Source organism: Eptatretus burgeri, chromosome 8, assembly GCF_056783735.1.
Source record: "Eptatretus burgeri isolate ZD-2024b chromosome 8, Ebu_testis_v1, whole genome shotgun sequence".
NCBI classification, from domain to species: Eukaryota; Metazoa; Chordata; class Myxini; order Myxiniformes; family Myxinidae; genus Eptatretus; species Eptatretus burgeri.
This window is the reverse complement of record NC_140968.1, coordinates 12,449,274-12,473,789: the sequence shown is the minus strand read 5'-3', so window position 1 is coordinate 12,473,789 and position 24,516 is coordinate 12,449,274. Positions and strand designations below refer to the sequence as shown.

At 43.4% G+C, this 24,516-nt stretch overlaps 1 protein-coding gene across 4 annotated transcripts in view; it reads left to right on the top strand.

Moving 5' to 3' along the window:
- The window catches only part of LOC147021121 (uncharacterized), a 256,076-nt gene that overhangs the window by 203,514 nt on the left and 28,046 nt on the right, over positions 1-24,516 (top strand). For all 4 annotated transcript variants that reach the window (XM_085890889.1, XM_085890888.1, XM_085890890.1 and 1 more), the window contains 19 exons: positions 121-177; positions 302-430; positions 4,620-4,727; positions 4,856-4,927; positions 5,410-5,463; positions 8,943-8,978; positions 11,026-11,088; positions 11,621-11,656; positions 14,159-14,251; positions 14,399-14,461; positions 16,283-16,318; positions 16,567-16,629; positions 16,752-16,832; positions 17,589-17,624; positions 18,504-18,557; positions 19,160-19,222; positions 21,123-21,209; positions 21,409-21,433; positions 22,910-22,990. In XM_085890889.1, the coding sequence (XP_085747015.1) occupies positions 121-177; positions 302-430; positions 4,620-4,727; positions 4,856-4,927; positions 5,410-5,463; positions 8,943-8,978; positions 11,026-11,088; positions 11,621-11,656; positions 14,159-14,251; positions 14,399-14,461; positions 16,283-16,318; positions 16,567-16,629; positions 16,752-16,832; positions 17,589-17,624; positions 18,504-18,557; positions 19,160-19,222; positions 21,123-21,209; positions 21,409-21,433; positions 22,910-22,990 (1,237 nt within the window). The remainder of the gene's footprint in view (positions 1-120; positions 178-301; positions 431-4,619; positions 4,728-4,855; positions 4,928-5,409; positions 5,464-8,942; positions 8,979-11,025; positions 11,089-11,620; positions 11,657-14,158; positions 14,252-14,398; positions 14,462-16,282; positions 16,319-16,566; positions 16,630-16,751; positions 16,833-17,588; positions 17,625-18,503; positions 18,558-19,159; positions 19,223-21,122; positions 21,210-21,408; positions 21,434-22,909; positions 22,991-24,516) is intronic.

Here is a 24,516-nt window from a genome sequence, read left to right as displayed (position 1 = left end):
TCAAAACTATTTTACTTTCATGCTTCTATTGTACGTATTCATGAAATTTATAATATATCATATCATTGATCGTTGTCAATTTTTTTTCGCAATACCATGTTCTTGTTCATTTGTTTTCAGAACTCCAATGGAATTGATGGTTCTGGATACCCGGATGATGAAGATGATGTCATAAAGGTGAGTTTCTCGGATCAAATTTTGTAAATCGTGTAACATTTGGTGCATTCCATCTTTTCAGGATTTTTCAAGAATATTCATGCTTTTGAACATTTTAACCTTTGTCATATTTGCCTTGTGTCAGGGCCCACCTGGTCCTCCTGGCATACCTGGTCCTCATGGCCCTCCTGGGTTGCCAGGTACTCCTGGCCAACCTGGCACTGATTCAATCGGATCAGGTCGTTCTGGCCAGCCTGGACTACCGGGAATCAAGGTACGAAAACATCCGTATGGCTCCTTAAAAAATGTGTTCCTCATTTTCATTGTGCTTGACCTTTTCGGGTACAATGCTGGTGAAGACAAACGGGTCAGTGATAAGTAAACACAAAAACTCAAAAGCATCACTACCACTTGTCGTCACAACTACTTCCACACTCTCATCTACCATACTACAGTTATCAATCTTGCCACAACTTTTAGGGTCAGGAAGTTTGATGTTGTTCAGCATTTTAAAAATGAGGATTTACCTTCAGCTTGCGGAGAAAGAAAAGAGCGAAGCTCTTGCTGACAGCGGCCTCAACAGACTTTTATGAAGATGCTTGTGGAAGTGGCAATTAATTGATATACAGTGGGTAGTTTGTGAACGGGTGGTGTAAATACAACTACCTTTACTTTGATCTTTAAAACTTACGTTAAAAGTTTCAGCTTATACCATTAACGTTTTCTTGTGGTTAAAAAGTACAATGCTAATTGAACCTGCCACGGGTTGATCCCGGTCTGTCTGGTTTGATGTTCTGGTTTGTATCCAGGGCGGAAGCAAAATATAACAATTAATTTAAATTTAAATTTGGTAAGATAGTCGATGAATATAAATGAAGAAAAATAAATCACAGAACAAGTTGGTTTCAGGATTTTATAGTTATCGGTCGTCATCATCGTTCGGATGCAGCACTTGCCTGCGAGTTAGCATCAGTTCTTGCAGCTGTGCCGTTGATGGAGTGCCCCCTATAGGTTATAGCGGGAATGTGGAATATGTTCAGGGTGCCGGCAATAACTCGTCAACTCTTCATCAACCCTTTGAACCCTAACAGCCGTTTTACCAACCGCTATTCAAACCTCCCCATACCTAAGTGGCCGATTTACCACCCACTAGTGAAACCTCCATATATCCGTGTGGCCAGTTTACCACCCACTAGTGAAACCTCCATATATCCGTGTGGCCAGTTCACCACCCACTATTCAAACCTTCACAGACCCGAGCAGCCAGCTTTACCACCCATCATTCAAACCTTCACATATGCAAGCGGCCGGTTTACCAGCCACCATTCAAACCTCCATATACCTGAGCGGCCGGTTTACCAGCCACCATTCAAACCTCCATACACCCGAGTGGCCGGTTTACCAGCCACCATTCAAACCTCCATATACCCGAGTGGCCGGTTTACCAGCCACCATTCAAACCTCCATATACCCGAGTGGCCGGTTTACCAGCCACCATTCAAACCTCCATATACCTGAGCGGCCGGTTTACCAGCCACCATTCAAACCTCCATATACCTGAGTGGCCGGTTTACCAGCCACCATTCAAACCTCCATACACCCGAGTGGCCGGTTTACCAGCCACCATTCAAACCTCCATATACCCGAGTGGCCGGTTTACCAGCCACCATTCAAACCTCCATATACCCGAGTGGCCGGTTTACCAGCCACCATTCAAACCTCCCCATACCTGAGTGGCCGATTTACCACCCACTATTCAAGCCTTCACATACCCGAGTGGCCGATTTACCACCCACTAGTGAAACCTCCATATATCCGTGTGGCCAGTTTACCACCCACTGTTCAAACCTTCACAGACCCGAGCAGCCAGCTTACCACCCATCATTCAAACCTTCACATATGCAAGCGGCCGGTTTACCAGCCACCATTCAAACCTCCATATACCCGAGCGGCCGGTTTACCAGCCACCATTCAAACCTCCATATACCCGAGTGGCCGGTTTACCAGCCACCATTCAAACCTCCATATACCCAAGCGGCCGGTTTACCAGCCACCATTCAAACCTCCATATACCCGAGTGGCCGGTTTACCAGCCACCATTCAAACCTCCATATACCCAAGCGGCCGGTTTACCAGCCACCATTCAAACCTCCATATACCCGAGTGGCCGGTTTACCAGCCACCATTCAAACCTCCATATACCTGAGCGGCCGGTTTACCAGCTACCATTCAAACCTCCATACACCCGAGTGGCCGGTTTACCAGCTACCATTCAAACCTCCATACACCCGAGTGGCCGGTTTACCAGCCACCATTCAAACCTCCATATACCCGAGTGGCCGGTTTACCAGCAACTATTCTAACCTTCACACACCTGAGTCGCCAGTTTGCCATGCACCATTCAAACCTTCACACACCCGAGTGGCCGCATCACCCCCCACTATTCAAACCTTCACATACCCAAGTGGCCAGTTTACCAGGCATTATTCAAACCTTCACATACCCAAGTGGCCAGTTTACCAGGCATTATTCAAACCTTCACATACCTGAGTGGCCGGTTTACCAGTCATTATTCAAACCTTCACACACCTGAATCGCCAGTTTGCCATGCACCATTCAAACCTTCACACACCCGAGTGGCCGCATCACCCCCCACTATTCAAACCTTCACATACCTGAGTGGCTGGTTTACCAGTCATTATTCAAACCTTCACATACCCAAGTGGCCAGTTTACCAGTCATTATTCAAACCTTCACACACCCGAGTGGCCGCATCACCCCCCCACTATTCAAACCTTCACATACCTGAGTGGCTGGTTTACCAGTCATTATTCAAACCTTCACATACTTGAGTGGCCAGTTTACCAGTCATTATTCAAACCTTCACATACCTGAGTGGGCAGGTTACCAGCCACCGTTCAAACCTTCACATTCCTGAGTGGGCAGATTTTTTCCAGGGAGCCCAGGGTGGGGGAGCCAAAAGACCAAGGAGCTCAGGATTCAAAGGGTTTAGGGTATCATTGGGATCTTTAACATTCACTCATTAATACTGGCAGATGGGATGCCCAATTTAACATCCATCGTTATTATCAGTAAAGTACTATTTTTTTTCTACCGTGGTAATAGTGTCCCTGCCTTTTTCACAAGTTTATCTGGAAAGCAGGAATGAACTGTTTTGGGCAATTGGTGTGTTCATTGATCCGACTCACTGTACCCTACATGAGTAAACTTTCCTGTCTTGCTTTCTGAGTCAAAATCAAAGCTCTTTATTGGTTTTTTTTTGGTTTCACGATAATAGACTGAAAATGCACTGATGTATTTAACAAATATGTAATATGTATCTTCAAAATACCCTGTGGAGTACATTTCAGAAGATGTATGTACAGAGAGATAACAGAAGTGTTGCAAGTCCTGAAAAGCATATTTGATGTTATGAAATGTCATCTTTAATCTTTTGCATATTTATATTTATGTCCCCCAATCCTGGAACTTTTTGAGTATGTCTAATGTGTTTATTTGTGTCAATTAATGATATCTATGTATAACAGGGTGATCTTGCAAATCTGGGTCAAAAGGGGAAATCGGTAAAGAAAAAACAGCAACAACTAGAACGGCACTCGGTAGAGCGCATACCTCCGCCAGGTTGAACAGTTTATGTTTTGCATCTCACTGATAAGCTGGATCTGCATCCGGACCTGAACCTCAATCTAATCGGCTTGTTTGTGTCACCTTCCAAACTCGTCCACCAAGTTGTTTTTTTTTTTTTTTTTTTCACAATCCGTCCACAACGTTTTGAAATATCAAGCTATATATCGTGTTTGGTCCAATTATTCTCAATAAGGAATAATCACTTTTTAAATTCTTTTTTTACTCCTTTTCGGATCTTCACCAAAATAGAATCAATTCTTGCTTGTCACACACCCAATCGGTCCTCCAAGTTTCGTCCAAATCCGTCTCCAACTTGAGATATCGTGCTCTTTATCATTTTTGGCCCTATCTCTCAATGGTGAAGAACCACTTAAAATAGTCCAGTATCCGGATCCAGATACGGATCTTCATCAGAATCGAATCAATTTGTCCTTTTTACACACCCAATCTGTCCACCAAATTTAGTTCGAATCGACGCATACATTTTTGAGACATCCTGCTCACAGACAGACAGACCAACAAACAAAGACAGCGGTGAGAACAACCTCCGTCCACCTTCGGAGTCAATAAATAATATTATAAATAAAATTGAAAACAATAAGCCAACATAATGATCCTACTGCATAGTTGTGTCTGATATGTGTTGGCATTTATATTTTTGGTGGAAATTTTCATTGCAATGCTGTATAGCTAGTTCAAAATAAATGGTCATTGAAGGTAAACTAAGGAATAATTGGCCTCAGGATCATGTTAGGATGATCGTAGTAGGTGAAATTTGTTTATCATTTTCTTTCATCATTTGTTTATCCATTTAGGGAGAACAAGGACAGCCTGGTATACCTGGATCACCAGGCCTCGCTGGTCCACCAGGCCCTATTGGACCTCCTGGGCCTCCAGGACCTGTTGGGGGTCATATGAATGTTGTAAGCACAGTGACCTCACGAACAATTTCACACTCATTTCATTGTGGATCATCTTTGCTCATCACAATATATAAACTGTGAAAGTTTGTAGATCCCTTTCATCTGTCAATCAATTCTTAACGCCATAGGACCAGGAGGGATCAGGTGTGTTTACAGGTGAGCCCGGGTTGCCAGGGTTACCTGGACCGACTGGAATATCGGTAATTTGCAATGTTCTCTTTCTTCACCAACAATTCTTGAACTTTTGTTTCTTTTGCCTATAATAACAAAAATAATGTTGAGATTTGACTTCCTCTATATAATATGTATGCAAAATATTGGAATTCTGGCATCACCATTTTTACCACATTTTTTTTTTCCTCTTCTATATCCCCTTGACCTCTTACTTTGTAACATCCACATTTCCCTTCACAAAATATTGGAATATTGAGCTTTCACTTGTTATCCATCAAGGGAAACTGTAAATTGCCACAATAGTTTTGTTATCAATGAAAATGTGTGACAATATCAGCTCCGGGTAGCTAGCTGTCTCTATCCAATGGAACTCCAATCAGAATGAAAAAAAGAGTGACTGTTTATCAATCAATGGTAGCATTCCAATGTAGGAGAACCTGTTCTTGGTTGATGAGTTATTATGTTCACTTTTTTACTGCCTGAGTATAATGGTACCACCTTGCTACAGGGTACCCCTGGATTGCCTGGACCCCAAGGTCCAAAAGGTCTTCTAGGAGCCAAGGTATGTACTACAGTTGTAATTCTGTTAAGCATTTGACCAATCTTTGAAATTCATACAGCAAGTTGTTCCAGACTCCTTAGAACAGCCAAAGTTTTATCATATCTCAATAAGAATGCCATTTATGACAACATGTCAAAATATCAAGTAATATTTCAACAAAATATCAAATATAAATTGTTAAAGGGTCTGTAACCAAATTGTGTAATCTTATAATTACTGGCAAGTAAAGGCTCAATCAAATGTCCAGGAAAATCACTGAATTTACAAAAATAATAAAAAAAAACCTTTACCAGCTGATCACTTGTGAAGGAAATAAACAACCAGCAAGCAAAGGCAAAATGTTACGACAGGGAAAGATGAGCCAAACAGTTCTTTAATTGACTCCGTTTTGTTTAAAAATAATTAAAAATGAACATCATTTTGTTTAATAATATTTAAAATGAACACCATTTTGTTTAATAATATTGTTGCGAATTCGCGCCCGCCGGCGTGCGAGCGGCCACGTAGCTCGAATCGCGGCACGTCGCCCACCGGACGGACAATTCCGTCGTGACCCTCTTGGACTAACGCCGGGAACTAGTCACGGGTGGGCCTTTCGGCCTCACCACGATCGTGCCAATCGGCCCCCCGCGTGGGATAGGGTTGTTCGCCAAATTCGACCTACCTAAGTACCCACACGGAGGGTAGACCGGGCGATCGCACCTTGCTGCAGGTCGACTTCGGACTCGGGCCACTTTAAGCGACCCTTTCCGTACTATCGGGATAACCGAGCGGTGTTATCGTCGGCCTCGATGGTTCCGATTAATTATCGGGCGTATTTAGCCCACTACCAACCCTTTACGTGAAGTAAGATGGAGATTCAATTAAAGAAAAGACGAAGCGAAACGGGAAAAACAGTTCAACATAAGGCACATTTATTCCGCGGCAAACGGAAAGCACACATATACAATTACAACAATTATTCACCAAAAGCAAATGTAACAAAAGGAACACAACAATGCAGATCTACTACCGACTACGCGAGCACATGGCAACACTTACACAGTTTTACTTTACAGACGGCGCCGACAACACGTATACTCAAAAGCAAAAGAAAAGGGCCACCCTCAACGACAAGGGGGCAGACGGGCCTGTGGGCCGAGACCGCGTGGAGCCTACCCGTCGTGTGATGAGCCGCAAAATGGCGGTGGTGCCCCGACTCCGCGCTCCTCCGCGGGTTTCGTTGGCACTGCTTGGAATGGGGTGGGAACGGGGCCCCCTTTTCGCACTATCTCAGCGCGGGGGGAAACGGGGGGGTTGTTGATGCTCTGGGGAAAGAGGATAGCTGGCTTGCTTGGGTCCCGCGACGAGCGACTCCACTGCGACCTCGACCGCGTTCCCGGCTTCCCCTCTCTGCAGCTCCCCGACAGACTCCGAACCCCGACAGACTGACTCTCCTCCAGACCCGTCTTGACTGCTGCTGCCACACTTCGCCGCCGCCACACTTCGCCGCCGCCACACTTCGCCGCCGCCACACTTCGCCGCCGCCACACTTCTCCAACTCGCCCGAGCCCGAAACAGAAACTCTCTGAATTCGCCCTGCGCTCGGCGCTTTATAGTACGGCAGGAGAAACCATATGCAAATTTCCGGATCAGGATACGCTCGGGGGCGGAGCCACGCTCGCCCATTGGACGGAGGAAAAGTGGGCGTGAACCTCCCCTGATCCTCGAATTTGCATATATCGATTCTACTCCGACGCGCCTGGAGGCGGGGCCAAATCGCCCTGCGCTCGCTGATAGGACGGAACAGAAGTGGGCGTGTATCATTCCTGATCCGACTTTTCCTCGGAAAGGCCGCTTTTTGCACCCGCGGCTCAGCGCGCGTCCCGCACGAGGCCAGGACAGCCTGCCGCTCGGCGTTCACAAGTGGTGCGGGAATGGCCGCAGAAGGAGAAGAGGTGAAGGTGGTGGAGGGTTTATTGTGGTGGTTTATGGCCATGGCGACGCTTGGAATGGTGGTGATGCGATGTTTGCAAGAGCGAGTTGTGAAGGTAAAGGTCGTGGCTGTTGGCGTTGTTGTTGTTGTGAAGCGGCGTTGCGGTTGGTGGTTGTTGTGTGATGGAGGTTGAGACGTGGTTGGTTCAAAATAAAGATAGAACAGAAAAACGGCTATCTTAAAGGGTCGCAGCCCGAATGAATCACATTTATTCCCTCTAAACAACGGGTTTGGGGCTAACTACACATGTACTTACAGAGATATCTCACCTACAGGACCTGAATGGTGGTTTGCGAATTTCCTCAACCACAACAATATTAAAAATGAACACCATTTTGTTTAATGATATGAAAAATGAACACCATTTTGTTTAATAACATTAGAAATTAACATCATTTTGTTTTCAAATATTAAAAATGAACACCATTTTGTGAAATAATATTAAAAATGAACACCATTTTGTTTAATAACATTAGAAATGAACATCATTTTGTTTAATGATATTAAAAATGAACATTTTGTTTAGTGACATTAAAAATGAACACCATCTTGTTTAATAATATTAAAAATGAACACCATTTCGTTTAATGATATGAAAAATGAACACCATTTTGTTTAATAACATTAGAAATTAACATCATTTTGTTTTCAAATATTAAAAATGAACACCATTTTGTGAAATAATATTAAAAATGAACACCATTTTGTTTAATAACATTAGAAATGAACATCATTTTGTTTAATGATATTAAAAATGAACATTTTGTTTAGTGACATTAAAAATGAACACCATCTTGTTTAATAATATTAAAAATGAACACCATTTCGTTTAATCACATTTACACCTGTCCATTCTTTTAATTTGAACGATGTATTGTTTCTTTATGCTTGAAAGGCAGCAGGTTTTAATTGTCACACAAGTGTTGTTTCTCTGCAATCCTACTCTATTAAATATGGCAACTATGTGTGTGTACATGTGTATGTATATGTATGTGTTTGTGTCTGTATGTATGTTTATTTGAATATATATATGTATGTATGTATGTATGTGTGTTTGTGTATGCGTGTGTGTGTGTGTGTGTGTGTGTGTGTGTGTGTGTGTGTGTGTGTGTGTGTGTGTGTTTGTGAATGCGTGTGTGTGTGTGTGTGTGTGTGTTTGTGAATGCGTGTGTGTGTGTGTGTATGTGTGTTTATGCATATGTATGTGTGTATGTAAAGTATGTGTGTGTGTGTGTGTATATATACATCTGAAAATCATAGAAAAAAACAAGGCTAGTCCGATCCCCACCATATTTTGTTGGTCATACCCAGGATAAAATTTCATTTCTTCAAAATGCCAACAGGGCAATGCCGGGTACCTCTGCTCATACTGTATACAGTTACAAAAATAATACATGTCACACCATCATTGCTATCTACAGCCTCACATTCGAACTGCTTTGATGGATACTTTGACAAAACCCTTTGCAATTGCAATTTAAATGTTTCCTTTATTTTTTTTCAGGGAGAAAGAGGTTTAAAAGGAGATGTGGGATTTGAGGTGAGTTTGGTGGAATTATAAATTTATAATTGCATCAAGAGTAGATCAATGCAGAATGAATGTGGGAAAAATCGAAAGCATTCACACTTTGTGCCAGGTTCATTCCACTTGAAGTAACGGGGAACAACTGCAGTTGTCTCTTCAGTCTCTTTGGATGATATCAACAAAATGTTGATTGAGGTTTGCTTATCGTTGTGGGAAGCAAGGAGAAACTGACCTTTCGTTATGCCTTTGTCAGAGCAAAAGAGAGGAAGAAGGGTTAATGACTGACATGTGAGCTTCTCCTTTCTTCCCTTAGTGGTTATCATGATCTTGATCAATGTCCTGTTGATTTTGTGCATTGTCCTTCTTGTCCACCAATGGAGATCGACCCTAACCTTCACCTGCAAAGACTAGTTCTTCACTCTTAAGATGGTCCCCTAATGCCGGCATTAGTACAGGATTGACAGCACGTTCAAATGCGTCATAATAAACAATGTCCGGACATCGCCCATAGACATCCGTGATGGGTGGGGTGGGGTGGGGGGCTTTGGGAGGAGGGAAGTGTGAGGGAAGGGGAAAGGAAGGAAGGGTGTTTTCCTTCAATCATTGAAAAAGACGTGCCAGTGTTCGTGTCTTTATTTAAATTCCACACATACAATAAACTCTAGAATCTCTTAACCTGAGACGAATTGCGGAATCGATCCAAGCAGTAGAGTTGAGGGGGAGAGAAAAGGGGAGGGGAGACGGTGGAGATTCCGGCAGTTGTGATATCCAGTTTAACTTTATCATCCATCTGAGAGATGGCACACACATTAATGAATCACCCTGCCTGTGAAACACCAGGATGACAGTTTATAGGTGGGTCAAGATTCGAACACAGGCTTGATAGCTTTGGGTGAGCATGCGTTTTCCTCGGCGATCTTGGTGTGATGTGGCGATTCATTGCTTTGTAACAACTGAAAACAATTCCTCATTGTAATCATCTAATTTATTTTGCTTTCTTAACCCCGGAGATGTTAAGCACTCCGCTCAAGCAAGCACGCCAACAAAACGGTTGAAAAAACGTTTAAAAATGAAACATTCAATTTTTTTTATGTATGATGAAGTGACTAGTCATATCGTGAAAGATCATACAAAAAGGGGGAAATGTGGTGTAAAATACAATTGCACATTTTCAGTGAGCGAGCACCGCCCGCTGCACCGCATGGCTAAACGCATTCGAGGAGGCTCTGAACTTTTTTCAAGTCCATTGATAAAATCAGTGACAGTGCGAATATTGCAGAGCACTCGCCAAGTGGCTTAAGCACTCCAACGAAATGATTGATAAGAAATGGCTCACTTGGCACGCGATAAGCGATCGCCAATCGGTTATATAAGGACCCTGCATCTGGAGATGCCTGGAATGCCAAGTGATGTCCGAATTGGACAAATGAACACTTTTTTTTTTTTCGCAGTCGGAACTACTGCTAAAGTCAATAAAGAATCTTGTATTTTGAAATTCGGCTGAGAATAAGACATTGTAGAAGTTATGGCATGAGTGGAAATGAAATAAAAACACCTTTCCCGTTAGGTGTTTTTGAGCAGGCCAAAAAACATTGCGGCTTAAGATTCCAGCGAGCTGACAGAGGGCTGACCAAGATGGCATGCCACCATCTTCTCAGGCTTATTTTGGTTTTTCATGATGAGTACCCCCTAAATTATCTTCAAAGGGGGTGTTTAAATTGACCTAAACACCCAGGTTTCCTCATTCATGCACTACCTTGGAGTTCCCTTGGCTGCCGAGTTTCAGGGTTTCAGGGCACTACGTTTCATGGTTTTGGAGTTATGGAGGATACACACATACACATACACACACACACTGAAATTATTGGTGTAGATGATTCAGCCAGGGTCAACTTTGATCCATTGACCTCACAAACTCAGAGCAGATACTCTAATCATTACACCACTAAGTCTCGTCGCTATTGCAGCATCTTTTCCTTCACATCGTAACAATATTATTTGTTTTAAATCTCATCAATGACTGAAATAGTTCTTCCTAACTTCACATATTGTGTGTCCATAGGGCAAACCTGGTCCTCAAGGATCTCCAGGGAATGATGGAAAACCTGGTTTGCCTGGTCCACAGGTGAGCTCATGGTCTAATGGTGCTCCGCATAACCTTCACGGTTATCGATTTCAACACGTCTTTAATCGTGCTTACATGAATATTGCTTCAATGCTCTATAACCAAAGCTGAATTCTCGAAAAATGTTGACTCATTTTATTTCGTCTTTTAATAGCGTCAATGTTTACTGGAGACTCGATTCACAATCCACAGACAGTGTTCGACGAACAGGCATTGTGGCATGTTTGTGGAAGCAATTCGGTGCAAGGATTTGGCTGAAACGGATCGCTTATTTGATGCAGCTAGTGTGACCCATGAGGAATTTGTGTTATGTTTGACTGTCTAATGGCCAAATGTTTATGCTTTTGATGAATGTATTTGAAGATTTGGTGAATCAAAGGACACCTGTCCATGCAAATACTTTCTGTCATAGTATATTTCCAAGATTTACAGTTTCATATGTACTGAGACGCAATAACCAAAGGTGATCGATTGTTCTCTGCTGGAAAGCATCACCGGCGATTCTCTTATTCACTAAAAACTTCCTTTGCAGGGTCCTAGTGGTGTGAAGGGTGAACAAGGACCAAGTGTACGTACTCGTGACACCAACTATACACATTATTACTATCCTGCCTTTCGACCTCGATATACTGGAGTACAAGCACAGAAATGACCATTTGCAACATGAACTCTGTTTATAAAAATTACACCTTTGTTTTAGTACTATGCCCATGCACATACTGTCGGATCCCGCGATTCGCGGATTCGCTTTTCGTGGACCCCGCATATTCACGGTTGATAAAATGCAACCTGCTTCTACATTCACGGTCTTTGTGCATTCGCGTTTTCGCAGGTTTTTTGTGGACATATTCGTGTTTTTTTCACGTTTTCATGGTTTTTCGTGAGCGTATTCGTGAGCGGTTTTTTTGTGGGCGTAGTCACACTTTTTTGCATTTTCGCAGTTTCTTGCAGGTGTAGTCGCAGCTTTCATGGGATTTTTGATTTTCCCATATGACTCACGAACCGTCAGGAACCTATCCCCCTTTTTCCCATTGAAACAATGCCCCGACATTTACGTATTTGATCATTTGACATTTGCGGTATTTTTCAGGAACGTACCCCCCGTAAATAGCGGGGTCTGACAGTACCTTGATAATTTACTAAATAGGATGTGTTTCGTTAATGGCAATGGATGTTGTTTTTAGCTCACCTGGAATGTAGTTCCAGGGAGCTTATGGGATACCCCCCCCCCCATAAATAGGGTTTTGCTTCCTTCTCAGAAACTAATCAGCTTTCCCAAACTAAAACAGTGTGGTGAAAAGGAGGAGGTGAAGTTGAGAATGAGGAGTAAGAGACACGAACACAAACGGTGGAATGATCCGAATTACCAATTGGAGGAAGGACATCGGCAACACAGTCACCATGGTTAGAACACAAAAAGATATCGAGCAAGTATCTTCCATCAGAGGCACGGTCAGGAATATGAGTGGGAGAGGAAGCCATTTAGGTGAGATTTTGAGAGATTGAGAAATTATAAGTATCGATACCAGCAGTATCAGTATTACGAGAGTGTCCCAGCCATTCATTGTGGTGAATATTGAAGCCACCAAATACCATGATGTGTACAGAGGCATGGAGTAAGATAGCCCTGTCAATGCTGTCTGAGATCGCATCGAGCACAGCACAAGAGGGAAAGGAAGAAGAAGAGATATGTTGTTGAATGTCGAAGAGCAAGGAGGAAACTCATGAACTCGTGAGAGCCACTTTCAGGAGAATTTTCACGAGCTAAAGGTAGATAGTCCTTAACATAGATACCAAGACCATGAGAAGGAGGGTGATCTGGATCCTGTACCAACAGGTAGCCATGACCTGAGGCATGCATATTTGGGGTACCCTTCAGAGAGACAGAATTCATCAGATCCCACAGGAAGTTACAAACAAGAAAGATGCAGAATAACTGAGAATAGACATGGCAGAATATAAGAAAGGAATAGAAAGAGCCGAAGAAGAGGAATAAGAAGAAACAGAAGAAGTAGACGAAGACGAAGAAGACTGGTTGGTGCCATTCACCTCGTCCTGAAACAAGGAAAAACCTCTTCACAGGACCACTGGCAAGACTCGGAGGAAAAATAAATTTTCCTTCCCCCAAAGATGTGACTAATCTTTGTCTGGCTTCTACCCTTTGACCTGCCTTGCAAGGTAAAACCTACCTGGAGAAGTCTAGGCTCCCACCAGTATAGCTCTCCAGGTCACAGGTGCACTCACGCTTCCCCACTATGATTAAAGTGGTAATCACAATCGGTGAAGAAAGGGGGTTGAAGGTGGTTGAGGGTCGGGGAGGGGGTTGGGGTGTTTAGCATACCTACACATAACGGTATCAACTAATCTTTAACCAAACATAATGAAGTTTTCACTTCATCATGGTATATATTAAACCTGTAAACAGGTTATACACATCGTTAGCAGCAATATTTGACAGAAACGGCCAGTTTAACAGGAAGTCACGGCAGTCACATGGCTCATGAAGTCGATACGACGGGAGATGCGTAAGGAAAAATGGGTCCCACTCCACAGCTGGGCCAAACGCAAACCCAACCACTGAGCTCGCAGGCCCAAACCACAGCCCCAGGTGCTGCATGACACCATCTTAATTGCGATACTGAGCTCAACTGACAGTTCTTGAGGTCACCATCACGGCACGTAAAGTCTTCAGGACCGGGTCAGATATTGGTGACCAGCATATCTTCAGCCCCATACCACCGGAAGTGGTTTTAAAGTGAGCTGCCTGAGCTCAACTGATGTTAAAATGCTTATATTTGTAAATTAGACTGAGCAGATTAATTACAGTGATGCGTTTGTCTGTGAAGTCCTTCCAGTGTGGATACAGATGCTTGGGTGTGATATGACGCTCATGATGGATCAAATGGTCTATTCCTGTGTCCATTTTCCTTGTACTAAATATATATCCTTGTATGTAAGAACGTGTTTAGCACTAATGTGTTGGTGTGTTGTGAGTGAGGTTTGGATCTGTGTCAAATGTCTTATTCTTATTGTCTGTTCTGACGTCACTTTCATGAATTTACCTTTGCAGGGAAAGCCTGGTGCAGATGGTGTCGGGATTAGTGGTTTGCCAGGTATACCTGGACCTCCAGGTCCCCCTGGATCTCCAGGTTCCTTGAGAGAGGTGATTTATGGTCACACCGAGGTTATCTCTGATTTGGGTTTCTTTGTTTCCATATGTGGTGAGGATGAATCGATACACAGACACATGAGAAGGAAACAAATGTTTAATAAGCTTCTTCTTTTTTCCTTTTTTTTTTTACATCACCAGGATAGTGACGTTGTGAACCTACTCAATCCAGGAAGACCTGTTGCTGGTGTTTCAGGACCACCGGTCAGTGAGCAAATAATCGTCACATTCAATCCTGCTCCTCAACAGCATGTCAAGTGACTCTTCATACTTGCATGCAGTGGTTATGAGAGAAACGTACTAAAATATCTATAGTGGCTGAGAAAAGTATTCACCCCCCCTCCCCCCTCCAAAGTTTTCACATTTTGATGCCACCTGAGCTCATTTCCTGATGCTTTCAAATCAAACTTGATGTATAGAGGCTTCACAAACTACTCCAAAGTGATAAAGCCAAACAATGCAGAGAAAATGTGAATAAGTTTGATCAACAGAGAAAATCAGATGATTCTCAGTTGTGTAAGTATTCAAACCCTTCACCTAATTAATCTGAAATCACTTCAGGAGTAAATTGTTTGTTTGAAAGGTAATAAAATAAGTACAATATGTTTCACCTGTATGTAATCAGTTGTTTAATTAATAAAATTAAGTTCCCTCACTTATCGAAGGAGTTTTAAGGTGCAACTCAATTGTCGAACCAACAAGGTAAACATGAAGAACCAAGGAGCTTCACAAAGAAGTCGAACATAAAGTGATGGAGAAGCACCGTTCAGGAGAGGGTTATAAGAAGATTTCTAAGTCACTCGTTATCCCTTTGAATGCGGTGAAATCCATCGTTAAGAAGTGGAAGACGTATCACACCACCCAGACGAGACCTCGATCAGGTCACCCATCCAAACTCAGCAGCCGGGCAAGCAGGAAACTGGGTCGGGATGTCACTGTAAATCCAACAATGACTGAAAGATGTGCAAAGCTCTATGTTTGAGATGGGGGGGGGGGGGGGTCAGTGTTCATCAATCAACAATATCACGTTCCCTTCACAAAGCTGGTCCTTCATTGACAGGTGGCAAGAAAGAAGCCATTACTGCGAAGACTCGTCTAAAAGCTCGGATGAAGTTTGTGAAAAAAGCATGTTAATGATACTGCAGGCACGTCGAGCAACGTTTTGTGGTCAGACGAGACAAAAATTGAACTTGTTTGTCTAAATTAAAAGTGTTACGTCTGGCCCAAGCCTAACACTGCACATCACCCAGTCAACACCATCCCGACTGTCAAGCATGGTAGTGGCTGCATCAGGTTATGGGGTTGCTTTTCATCAACATGAACTGGCAAGCTCGTCAGGATAGAAGAGATAATGGACGGTGTAAAGTACAGGAGAATCCTTGATGAAAACCTGCTTGAGTCGGCCATGAATCAGAATCTTGGGAGGAGATTCACATTTCAGCAGGACAATGATCCAAAGCACAAAGCTAAAACCACACTGGAGTGGCTGAACAAGAAGAAAGTAAATGTTCTTGAGTGACCCAAAGTCTCGACTTTAACCCAATTAAACATTTATGGCGAGACTTGAAGATTGCAGTCCATCGACGATCCCCATTAAATTCGGCAGATCTCGAGCAATCTTCACGTGAAGAATGGGGAAAGATTTCACCATGTTACTGAACAAAGCTGGTAGAGATCTACCCAAAAACACTCGCAGCAGTCATTGCAGCAAAAGGTGCTTCCACCAAGTACTGACCGAAGAGACTGAATACTTTTACAACCAGTGAATTTTGATTTGTACGTGTTTTTCGCAGGTGTTCCTGACATGTAACCTCCTTCAACTGTTACAGTGGTTAGTTTGATCTCTTCAGTCATGAATAAAAAAGTTCATTTGGAAAAATTGTTCATACACAATTCATAATTTATTTAGTTGCCATTATTGGTAGGGGGTGAATACATTTGCAGGCCAATGTGTGTGGATGTCTTTTCCAAATATCAAAAGAGCACCTGGCCATTAAAGCATCAATCTCATGTTTGTCTTTACAGGGAGCGGAAGGAATTCCGGGGCGTGCAGGCTTTCCAGTAAGGGCTTTTATTTTCAAACATTCTCATGATGTTCATTGAATAACCACAACTGTAACTAATCAACCACAGCATCCACCGCCATCGTTGATTGTGCCATCGGTTGACTCGAGCTTTGAGAACCCCAGCGCAATGAGAACATCAAATGAGAAAATAACTTCCTGATGATGTGCTTAGGCACATGATGATAATCTGGCGGTGTTTCTCAATGGTGTTCCAGCTCACACCTCTGTGCTTGAATCCTCCAGGGCCCAAGGGGACCAAAAGGGGATCATGGTGCACGAGGTGATATTGGCCGACAAGGAATCAAGGTCAGTTTGATCATGCTTAGACATGCTCACTCAAACTGGTCCAGTGCTGTGTTCACCTGCAGGAACTGCTGGGCTATTCCAATGCTTGCTGTTTTTACCTTTAATTGCCTTCTCACTCGTAGGGTGACAAAGGTGATCCTGCAACGGTTATTACATCAGCCGAGGCAACGATTACCGGTCCACCTGGACAAAAGGGTGAAAGGGTCAGTATAATACGACCTGATTTCTTTAGTTCTTTGAACCAAATGTTCACAAATTATATTTAGTAGGAAATCTCTTTCCATATTAGTTGTTGTGATTGCAATAGTTACTATTACTTTAATTAATTAATTTTTAAAAATTCCCCTACATCGGTGAAATTTGCAAGTATCAAACAGCCGCATGATTAATATGACTGGTGTAAGCTTAATGGTTAAGGTGGTGGGCTTGAGATCCTAGGGTCCTGAGTTCAAATCCTGCTTGGATGTTGAATTAATACCAGGTGGGGTTGACTCAGCCTGTCATCCTTCTGAGATCGGCAAAATGAGTGCCAGCTTGCTGGTATCTTGCGTCGGAGTGGCGACCCGTCCAGGATTGTGCCCAATAGCCCAGGAGACTGCTTAGGCAGCACCAACACTCTGCGCAGAGTGTGGTCCTGATGGATTGTATGATTAATGGATATTTGAATGACTCTTCTCCATTCTTGTATGTGCAAGTGAGTGGCAGAGATGTGATGTATTGGATGTAACTGTTTTGTGTTCCCTTTCCCATCTGGCATGTGCAAATTTCATGTACAAATAAGCATTGTGCATTGTTAATGTAATGTTGATCTTGTGGCTACTATTCCAAACTTTTAAGGCTGCTTTTACGACACTGGAAGTAGTGCAGATCATGCTATGTAGGAAAGAAATGTATTTATTATCTTGACATCCAACTTAAAAGTTGCTTTCATTAATAATTAATGTCCGCTTGATCTGCAGGGAGAACCTGGGTATGCTGGCACAGGAGGGTTTTTGGTAAGTCGGTTTCATCAGTCGACACGTATTTACACTTTTGCTGCACTCGAACTTCTGTCTAGTTAGCTTTTCATGTGATTGTCCTCTGATGAGTACAAGGATCGATTTTATCATGGCCACTCAACTCTTCCCTACCCTTTCTGTCCACATGCTCACCAGTGAAGTCGGTGGTTGTTGAGGTAACAGGTGACAGGTGTACACAAATGCTCGTGCATGTCCGTACTCACAAATCCTCCCGTCCCTTTCCCCATTTCCATCTCGACGCGGGGACTCAGCAGCCGTAACGTACACAAATAATTTCCAGAGTTTACCCAAGCAAAGACAACAAAGATATAAACCAATTTTATCGGCCAATGCAGTAAAAGCCATTGACAGAGTCTGTGTAGGTGATTTTACTGTCGGCCACCAGTCTGGTTTATTTCAGATATTTTACCTCGTCGCACAGTTCGGTCCACCAGCCCACAGAGAACACAAGGGGTCGGTGGACAGCATTTCAAACTCCATGACCAAAACTGCCCTTTTTGCATCTTTCCTGTTTTGTGTGTGCCAGTGCCAGTGCAACCATTCGGTTGCCTCGAGCGGCAAAATTTGGAGGCGTAAAAAGAAATGAATGAAAAACTTGTTCACGAAATTATACAAGTAAACAAGCAGACTGTTTACGTTCTTTTCCTTCACTAGCCAGTTCCACAAGCCAGGCGAACCGCCTCCACTGCCCCCCCGGCGATGCCAGAAGCAGTGATTGTGCATTGACGTTAGAACCACAGACACAGAACGTGCTGCTGGTAACAGAGGGTGGCACGACAGCATCTTAAGCTACACACACCACAAGAGTATCACCTTCACTACAATTACTAACTTTGGCTTCAATGTTTGTCCCAGGGACCAAGAGGACCAAGGGGCATGAAAGGCGGAATTGGTTTGCCAGGGAGGCCGGTGAGCTCGATTCTACAGTGGAATGGTTATATCTCCACCCCCCCCCCTCCCCATTTTTGGACTGTAGTTATAATGTACATAGTTGTGTATCTTGATAATTATCCTCACCCTGCATTGCTTCTGCAACTTCAATGCTTCATTGCTGTTAAAGCTTACATTCCTGACCAAAATTACGAACAAATCATCAGCACAACGTTCGTGTACTGCCGTCAACGACTTTGAACTCTGGGGAAACTTTTGAAGAAAGTTTTTTCAAAAGAAATTTGGTGATTTGTCATACTTTTGACATCGAGAATACTTTTTTCAATCTTGTGTTCCTTGCCATGTTCATGATGTCATCAAGTTCGAAATTGCTAAAAGTCTTGCTTCATTGCACGCTCCCATAATCCCTCGGTGAAGTTCAAAGTTACCATAACATTCGAAGTATCCCCCAGTTGAACATAACCATGACGTAAACATTATGGCCCAATCCATCACATACTTAATGGATATGATTTTATGCATTATTCAGTGATCTTGTTTTCTGAAACGTCCTTTTCCAACATTTCCAACCCACTGTGCCACTTGCCATCCCTCCTCTGGCTCCCTCCTTATCCTATCAGGGCCGGCCTGGCATCAATGGTGTAAAGGGAGAGAAAGGAGATTCTAGTGATGGAAGCTTTGGTGTAAGTTTACATTATTTGATTTTGCAGTGGCTCCCGCCTTTATTTTGCCTCCCTACTGACAAAGCATGTTGTAAGAAGGAATGAGGCATGCCACTGGGATCTACAAGAGTGAAGCTTGTGGAAGAGCAAAGTTAAGTGGGGTGGTATAGCCGTGGGGTATCGGGAAACAAGTGGACACACTTGGCAAGGGAATTGACGAATGGGAAAGGAAAGGACTAAAGGGGAGAATGGGAGGAAACACTGGAACCAGCAAGTTAGACGGTTGGGTTAGAAAGCGTTTTGGGGGTAATTAAGATAATGGTGTCAGGATGTGGGATGACGCAAGATGGCAGTGCACTGCCTGCTTTCGAAGCACTGGATGGGGAGAGGGGGAAAGAATTGCCTCTGGAAGGTGGTTCCATTGGTAGGAGAAGCGAAGAACAAAGGAGTTGGGGTGTGTCGTCAGCTTGGCTTTTGGAAGTTTAACCAGGAGAAGGCTTCTGGAAGAAAACATGCATCCTGAAGCTACTGGGGAGGAATGAGAGAGTAGAGGGAGCAATATTAAAGAAGAGACGGTAGAAAACAGAGAGACCACCAACCTGCCTGCGATGTGAAAGCAACAGTCCTTGTGCATTGGCTTCATCACGCAGAGATTCCATTGATGTTGACAACTTTAGGTTCCACAGAAACGAGGAGAGAAAGATGGAGTGCTGGGGTGCCAGCCCATAGGGGAGAGCAGTACTCCATTGAGCTATGCACAAAGGCCTTGTAGACCGTGAGTAGCTCTGATTTTCCAAGGAAAGACTTGGATTGATGAAGGATATAATAACAATAATAATAATATGTTCCCTTGCAAGGAACTTCGACACAGGAGGAGGTCATTTGGTCCATCAAAGCCTGTGCTATTGTTACCAACCTATTGTTGTTTGTCCAAGCCCTCTCCTTATAAATGCTGAACATCAAGCAAGGAAGCAGCGCGTACCATTTTTCAAGTCTTTGGTATGACTCCGCCAGGGTTCAAACCATCGACCTCCCAGATTCAGAGCAAACACTCTCACCATTAAGCCACGAAGCTGATAGAAGGATGGCCCAGTCCAAAATGAAGTCAGAAATACGGTCAGGTAATTACCATTCAGCGATGTGATCATTTTTGCAACGTTGCCAAAATATAGTGACTGCTAGTTGTTGTTACACAGACTAAGTGGATCAGAAGCATCTTGGGGATGCCTCGGCGACACAGCCAAACATTGACATATATCGGGCCCAATATGCCGGAGTGCACTTTGGAGACAACCGTGTTCTCGCAGTCTACCTGTAACTAACTCCAGAGTTACCTTGATTATCCTGTTTGTTGTCGTGCACTTTCAGAACGATATATCCTTATCGATATGAGCATGTCATTGGATGGGTTAGGAAAGGTCTTGTTGTGTTGCCCTTGCCAGTGTAGGTTCAATTCCCATGGCTGCTCAGCTGGGCAGGCAATGAATGGCAAACTATCCAGTGCATTATTTGTCGCAAAGAACAGAACTATGAATATTTCACTTGTAAAATTGTTTCTAACTCCCCTGGTCCATAACGTGGGCTCTGCATAGTTTAATTATCATCCGGAAACATACCCGTCCTCACCTGAACAGTTTGAATGTGTGGACCTGGTTGTCCACAATCCTTCGATATTTCCTGGATCACCACCAGGTCCTACTACAGGGCATCCATCATGATGGATGTCTTCATGAGCCTTACTGTTTGCTTGAAGAATATAAGGGTAGTTGTGATAGCTAGGGATAAGGGCACCATGTTGGCTCTTGTAATTCGTAAGGCAGTCTATCTAGTAAAATGCAGATTCTGTAATATTTTTGGAGGATGACTGTTGTCATTGTTGTTAATGCTGTATGATTTTTTTTTTTTTAATATTCTGTTGAAGGCTCAGAGCAGTCGTCCTGGTCCTCCTGGCCCCCCGGGGCCTCCTGGGCGGCCTGGTGCATCAAGCCAATTTGGTTACATCAACGGGGTGAGTTCGCACATATGGCACCTCTTATGGCTTTTACCTCCATTGAAAATGTTTGATTATATTGCAAGACAGAAACAATGCTTGTTGTTTTTTTTTAAATCATTTTAAAATATATAAAAAAAAAACCTTTAATGGTACAAATCTCGTGTCACTAAACCATTTTGAGTTTCATTCCTTATTTATTTTGTCTATTTTACAGGTTGAAGGACATCTTGGTATTCAAGGTAAGTGTACTGCTGTTCACATTTATAGATATTGTTACATCCTCGTTTTACGTTGCTCGGCTGGCAGGATAGCCTCGACGAGAGGTACGCACAGTGGTCTCTGAACTGTTTAGCCCCGGGCTCGAATGTCGGCCCAGCTATAAACCGTCATTCTGGTGCTTCGCAGGCAGGGCGGTTCATCAGTGTTTGTGCCGTTCCTCGGATAGACGTTAAACCGGGTGTCCTTTCTTGCCCGCATCTTGTATGTGAGCTATCACTGGCACACTGAACAAATTTCCAAATTCCTGCTCTGTACTACGAGGGGGCACTGCATCAGCGGCACAGCTGCACCCCAGGCAAATGATGTTTCTCACAGTCATTTGATGCATATGAAAGAAGATTTACAATGCTGGAAAAACCACATATGGACAACGGATGATAACTGTTGTCGTTGTTGATGCTGTTGCTGTATGGTATAGTTATCGATAAAATATTTAAACATTTGGTTGCCATGACATTGAGATTCGGTGGTAAGTTAGAAAAAGTTACGTTTTTTTTATGCCTCTGCCAGACGAAGTCGTCTCAGGCATTATGTTTTCCTGGCTGTCAGTCCTTCCGTCTGTCCATCTGTGCATCTGTGCGTCCGTCCGTGATCGGTTTTCATAACCACGTCAGAACGGCTGAAAGGATCCATCAAAGTCAAAGTAGGTCAACTGTATGTATAATGATGCAAAGTTGAACTGATTAGATTATGGGGGCAAAAGGTCAAAGGTCAGAGGTCCCGTTTGGTAAAATTCTGTTACTGCGCTAACTTGTGAACCAGTGATGGGATGTTGACCAAACTAGGTGTAAGTATGTATTATGAAGCAAAGATGAACTGATTGGATGTTTGAATCAAGAGGTCAAAGGTCAGGATCCATGATTGATTTTCATTACCGCGATAACGAACGAACGGCTGAAGGGTTCGAAGTCAAACTTAGTACTAGTTTGTGTAACGATCCATACGTAAACTGATTCGATTTTGGGGTCAAGAGGTCAAAGGTCAGAGGTCATGTCAGGTAAAAAATGGAATACTTGAGAACAGCTGAAGGGATCAAAACACCTCTCCCTCACCTCTTTTCGTTTGTTAGTTGTCGGTTGGTTTGTCCCTTTTCTGTTTCATCCCCACTTTCCTCCTCCTCCTCCTCCTCCTCCTTATTGCTGTGTTTCAGCTTGTGCACAACTTGTTCACCCCCAGGTGTCCTTCTCCCCCTCCCCTTGATCTAACTCTCACTTCTGCTCTGCTGTTGGTGTTTCTCCCTTTCCCTTTTGTTCCCTTCGATGAGCCTCGATCATGTACACAACATTTTTTTTTGTAAGGGTTGACATCATACTGATCCTCAAAATACTGTCGTGGTTCCGGTTGGTAAGTGATCCACCATTATTATTATTAAGTGATTTGGAATCCCCATAGTTCATGGAAAGTGCTTCTTGATGCCATTTGCTGATCTCTTGCAGGACTTCGGGGTGCGATGGGCCATCCTGGTCTACCAGGCAACACAGGACAGAAGGGTGATCGTGGTAGCCCTGGGCCTCCCGGTATGTTTGCTCCACCGAGCCTTCGATCTCTGTGCCGTGTTATTTGTTCTGAATCATCTTATCGTTTGTTGTGGCAATGCAACCACAACACAAAGGGTTGTTGAAGCTATTGTTCTTCAAATAATTAACTACTGCAGGCTAATGCATTCTTGCCTCTTGATCTCGTTACACAACCATACCAGTCGATCTTCCACAATGTCAGTTTGATGCAGAATACACTGAGTTCTTCATTAGGTACCGAGGGGGCACATATCAAGCCGTTCTCCTGCCCTGTAGCTGGGATTTGTCGTTGAGTACATTTGAACTCCATTTGTTACCATTGCTACCTATCATTGTAGTGCTGTCATGTGATTGCCTCCTTCGCTTGAATAGAGGGACCGAGACTCAGAAGTTGGTGCTGGAAGTACCAAGTACTCTATCTGAAAATAAATAACTCTGCAACACATTTTAGCTTCCCTGGAATGTAGTTCCAGGGAGCTTATGGGATGGTGCGTCGTCTGTCCGTCAGTCCATCCATAAACACGAACAACTTATTCTCTGAAACTACACACACAATTTCAATGAAACTTGACCACAACCTTCATCACCCATGATGTACCAAAATTTGTTCATGTCATTGGAAAAAACCGGGGTCTAAGGGGTTCTACAGGGGGGTCGCCCCCCAAAAGAGGTAATTGCTAGAACATTGGTTCACTGGTACATTTTGCTGATTCCGTCACACGTTGACTTCCTCCTCGGTTTCATTATTCTACCAGGTGAGCACCCATAGGTATGGCCCCTATTTTTTTATTGATGTTTAGCCATTTAATATCTTGTTGTACCTCTCCATTCTCGAATCACACAGCTTGGGCTCTTATCCGGTTCACATTGTCTCCCATTTTTTGAAAGGTTGAAAATGTAATTCCCTGTCATTCCTCACATAGTACCTCTAACGAGTGCTTCCATACTGCCATGGGCTTCAACAAGAATGCTGTGAAGTTTTGTGGTGTTTGGATTGTAGGCTTGAAAATTTTTTTTAATTCAAAACTCAAGGCTCGTTGAAGAGCGAGAACACTGAATAGATCAGCACGAGACATGACAAAAGAAACAGTAGAAAGAGGGTGGAAACACCAACAGCAGGATCGAAGGACAATGTAGAAGGGGACTTGGAGAAGTGGGCGGATGCAGGGGTGGACAAGAAGGACACGGAAGCAAATTCTCAGGAAGGAAAAATAGGGAATTTGGAAAGAGGTGTGCTTGGGGGAAGGAGGTACCTTGTGCGATTATGATTTCAAGCTTTCCTTGTAAATGAGAGGCATTTGAATAAACACTATAATATTCATGGGATTGAATTGTAAAAAGATAAAGTAAGGGTATACACCTTGCAATTATCTTCTCAAAATCAACTTTTGAGACTTTTCGGACCCTGTTGCTCAATGATTAAGTCTTTTCAGGAACATTGACTTCATGTATGCCTGGTGTTGGCTTAATGGTTAGGGTTGTAGGCTTTGGGATCCTAGGGACCCGAGTTCAAATTCCCCTCGGCT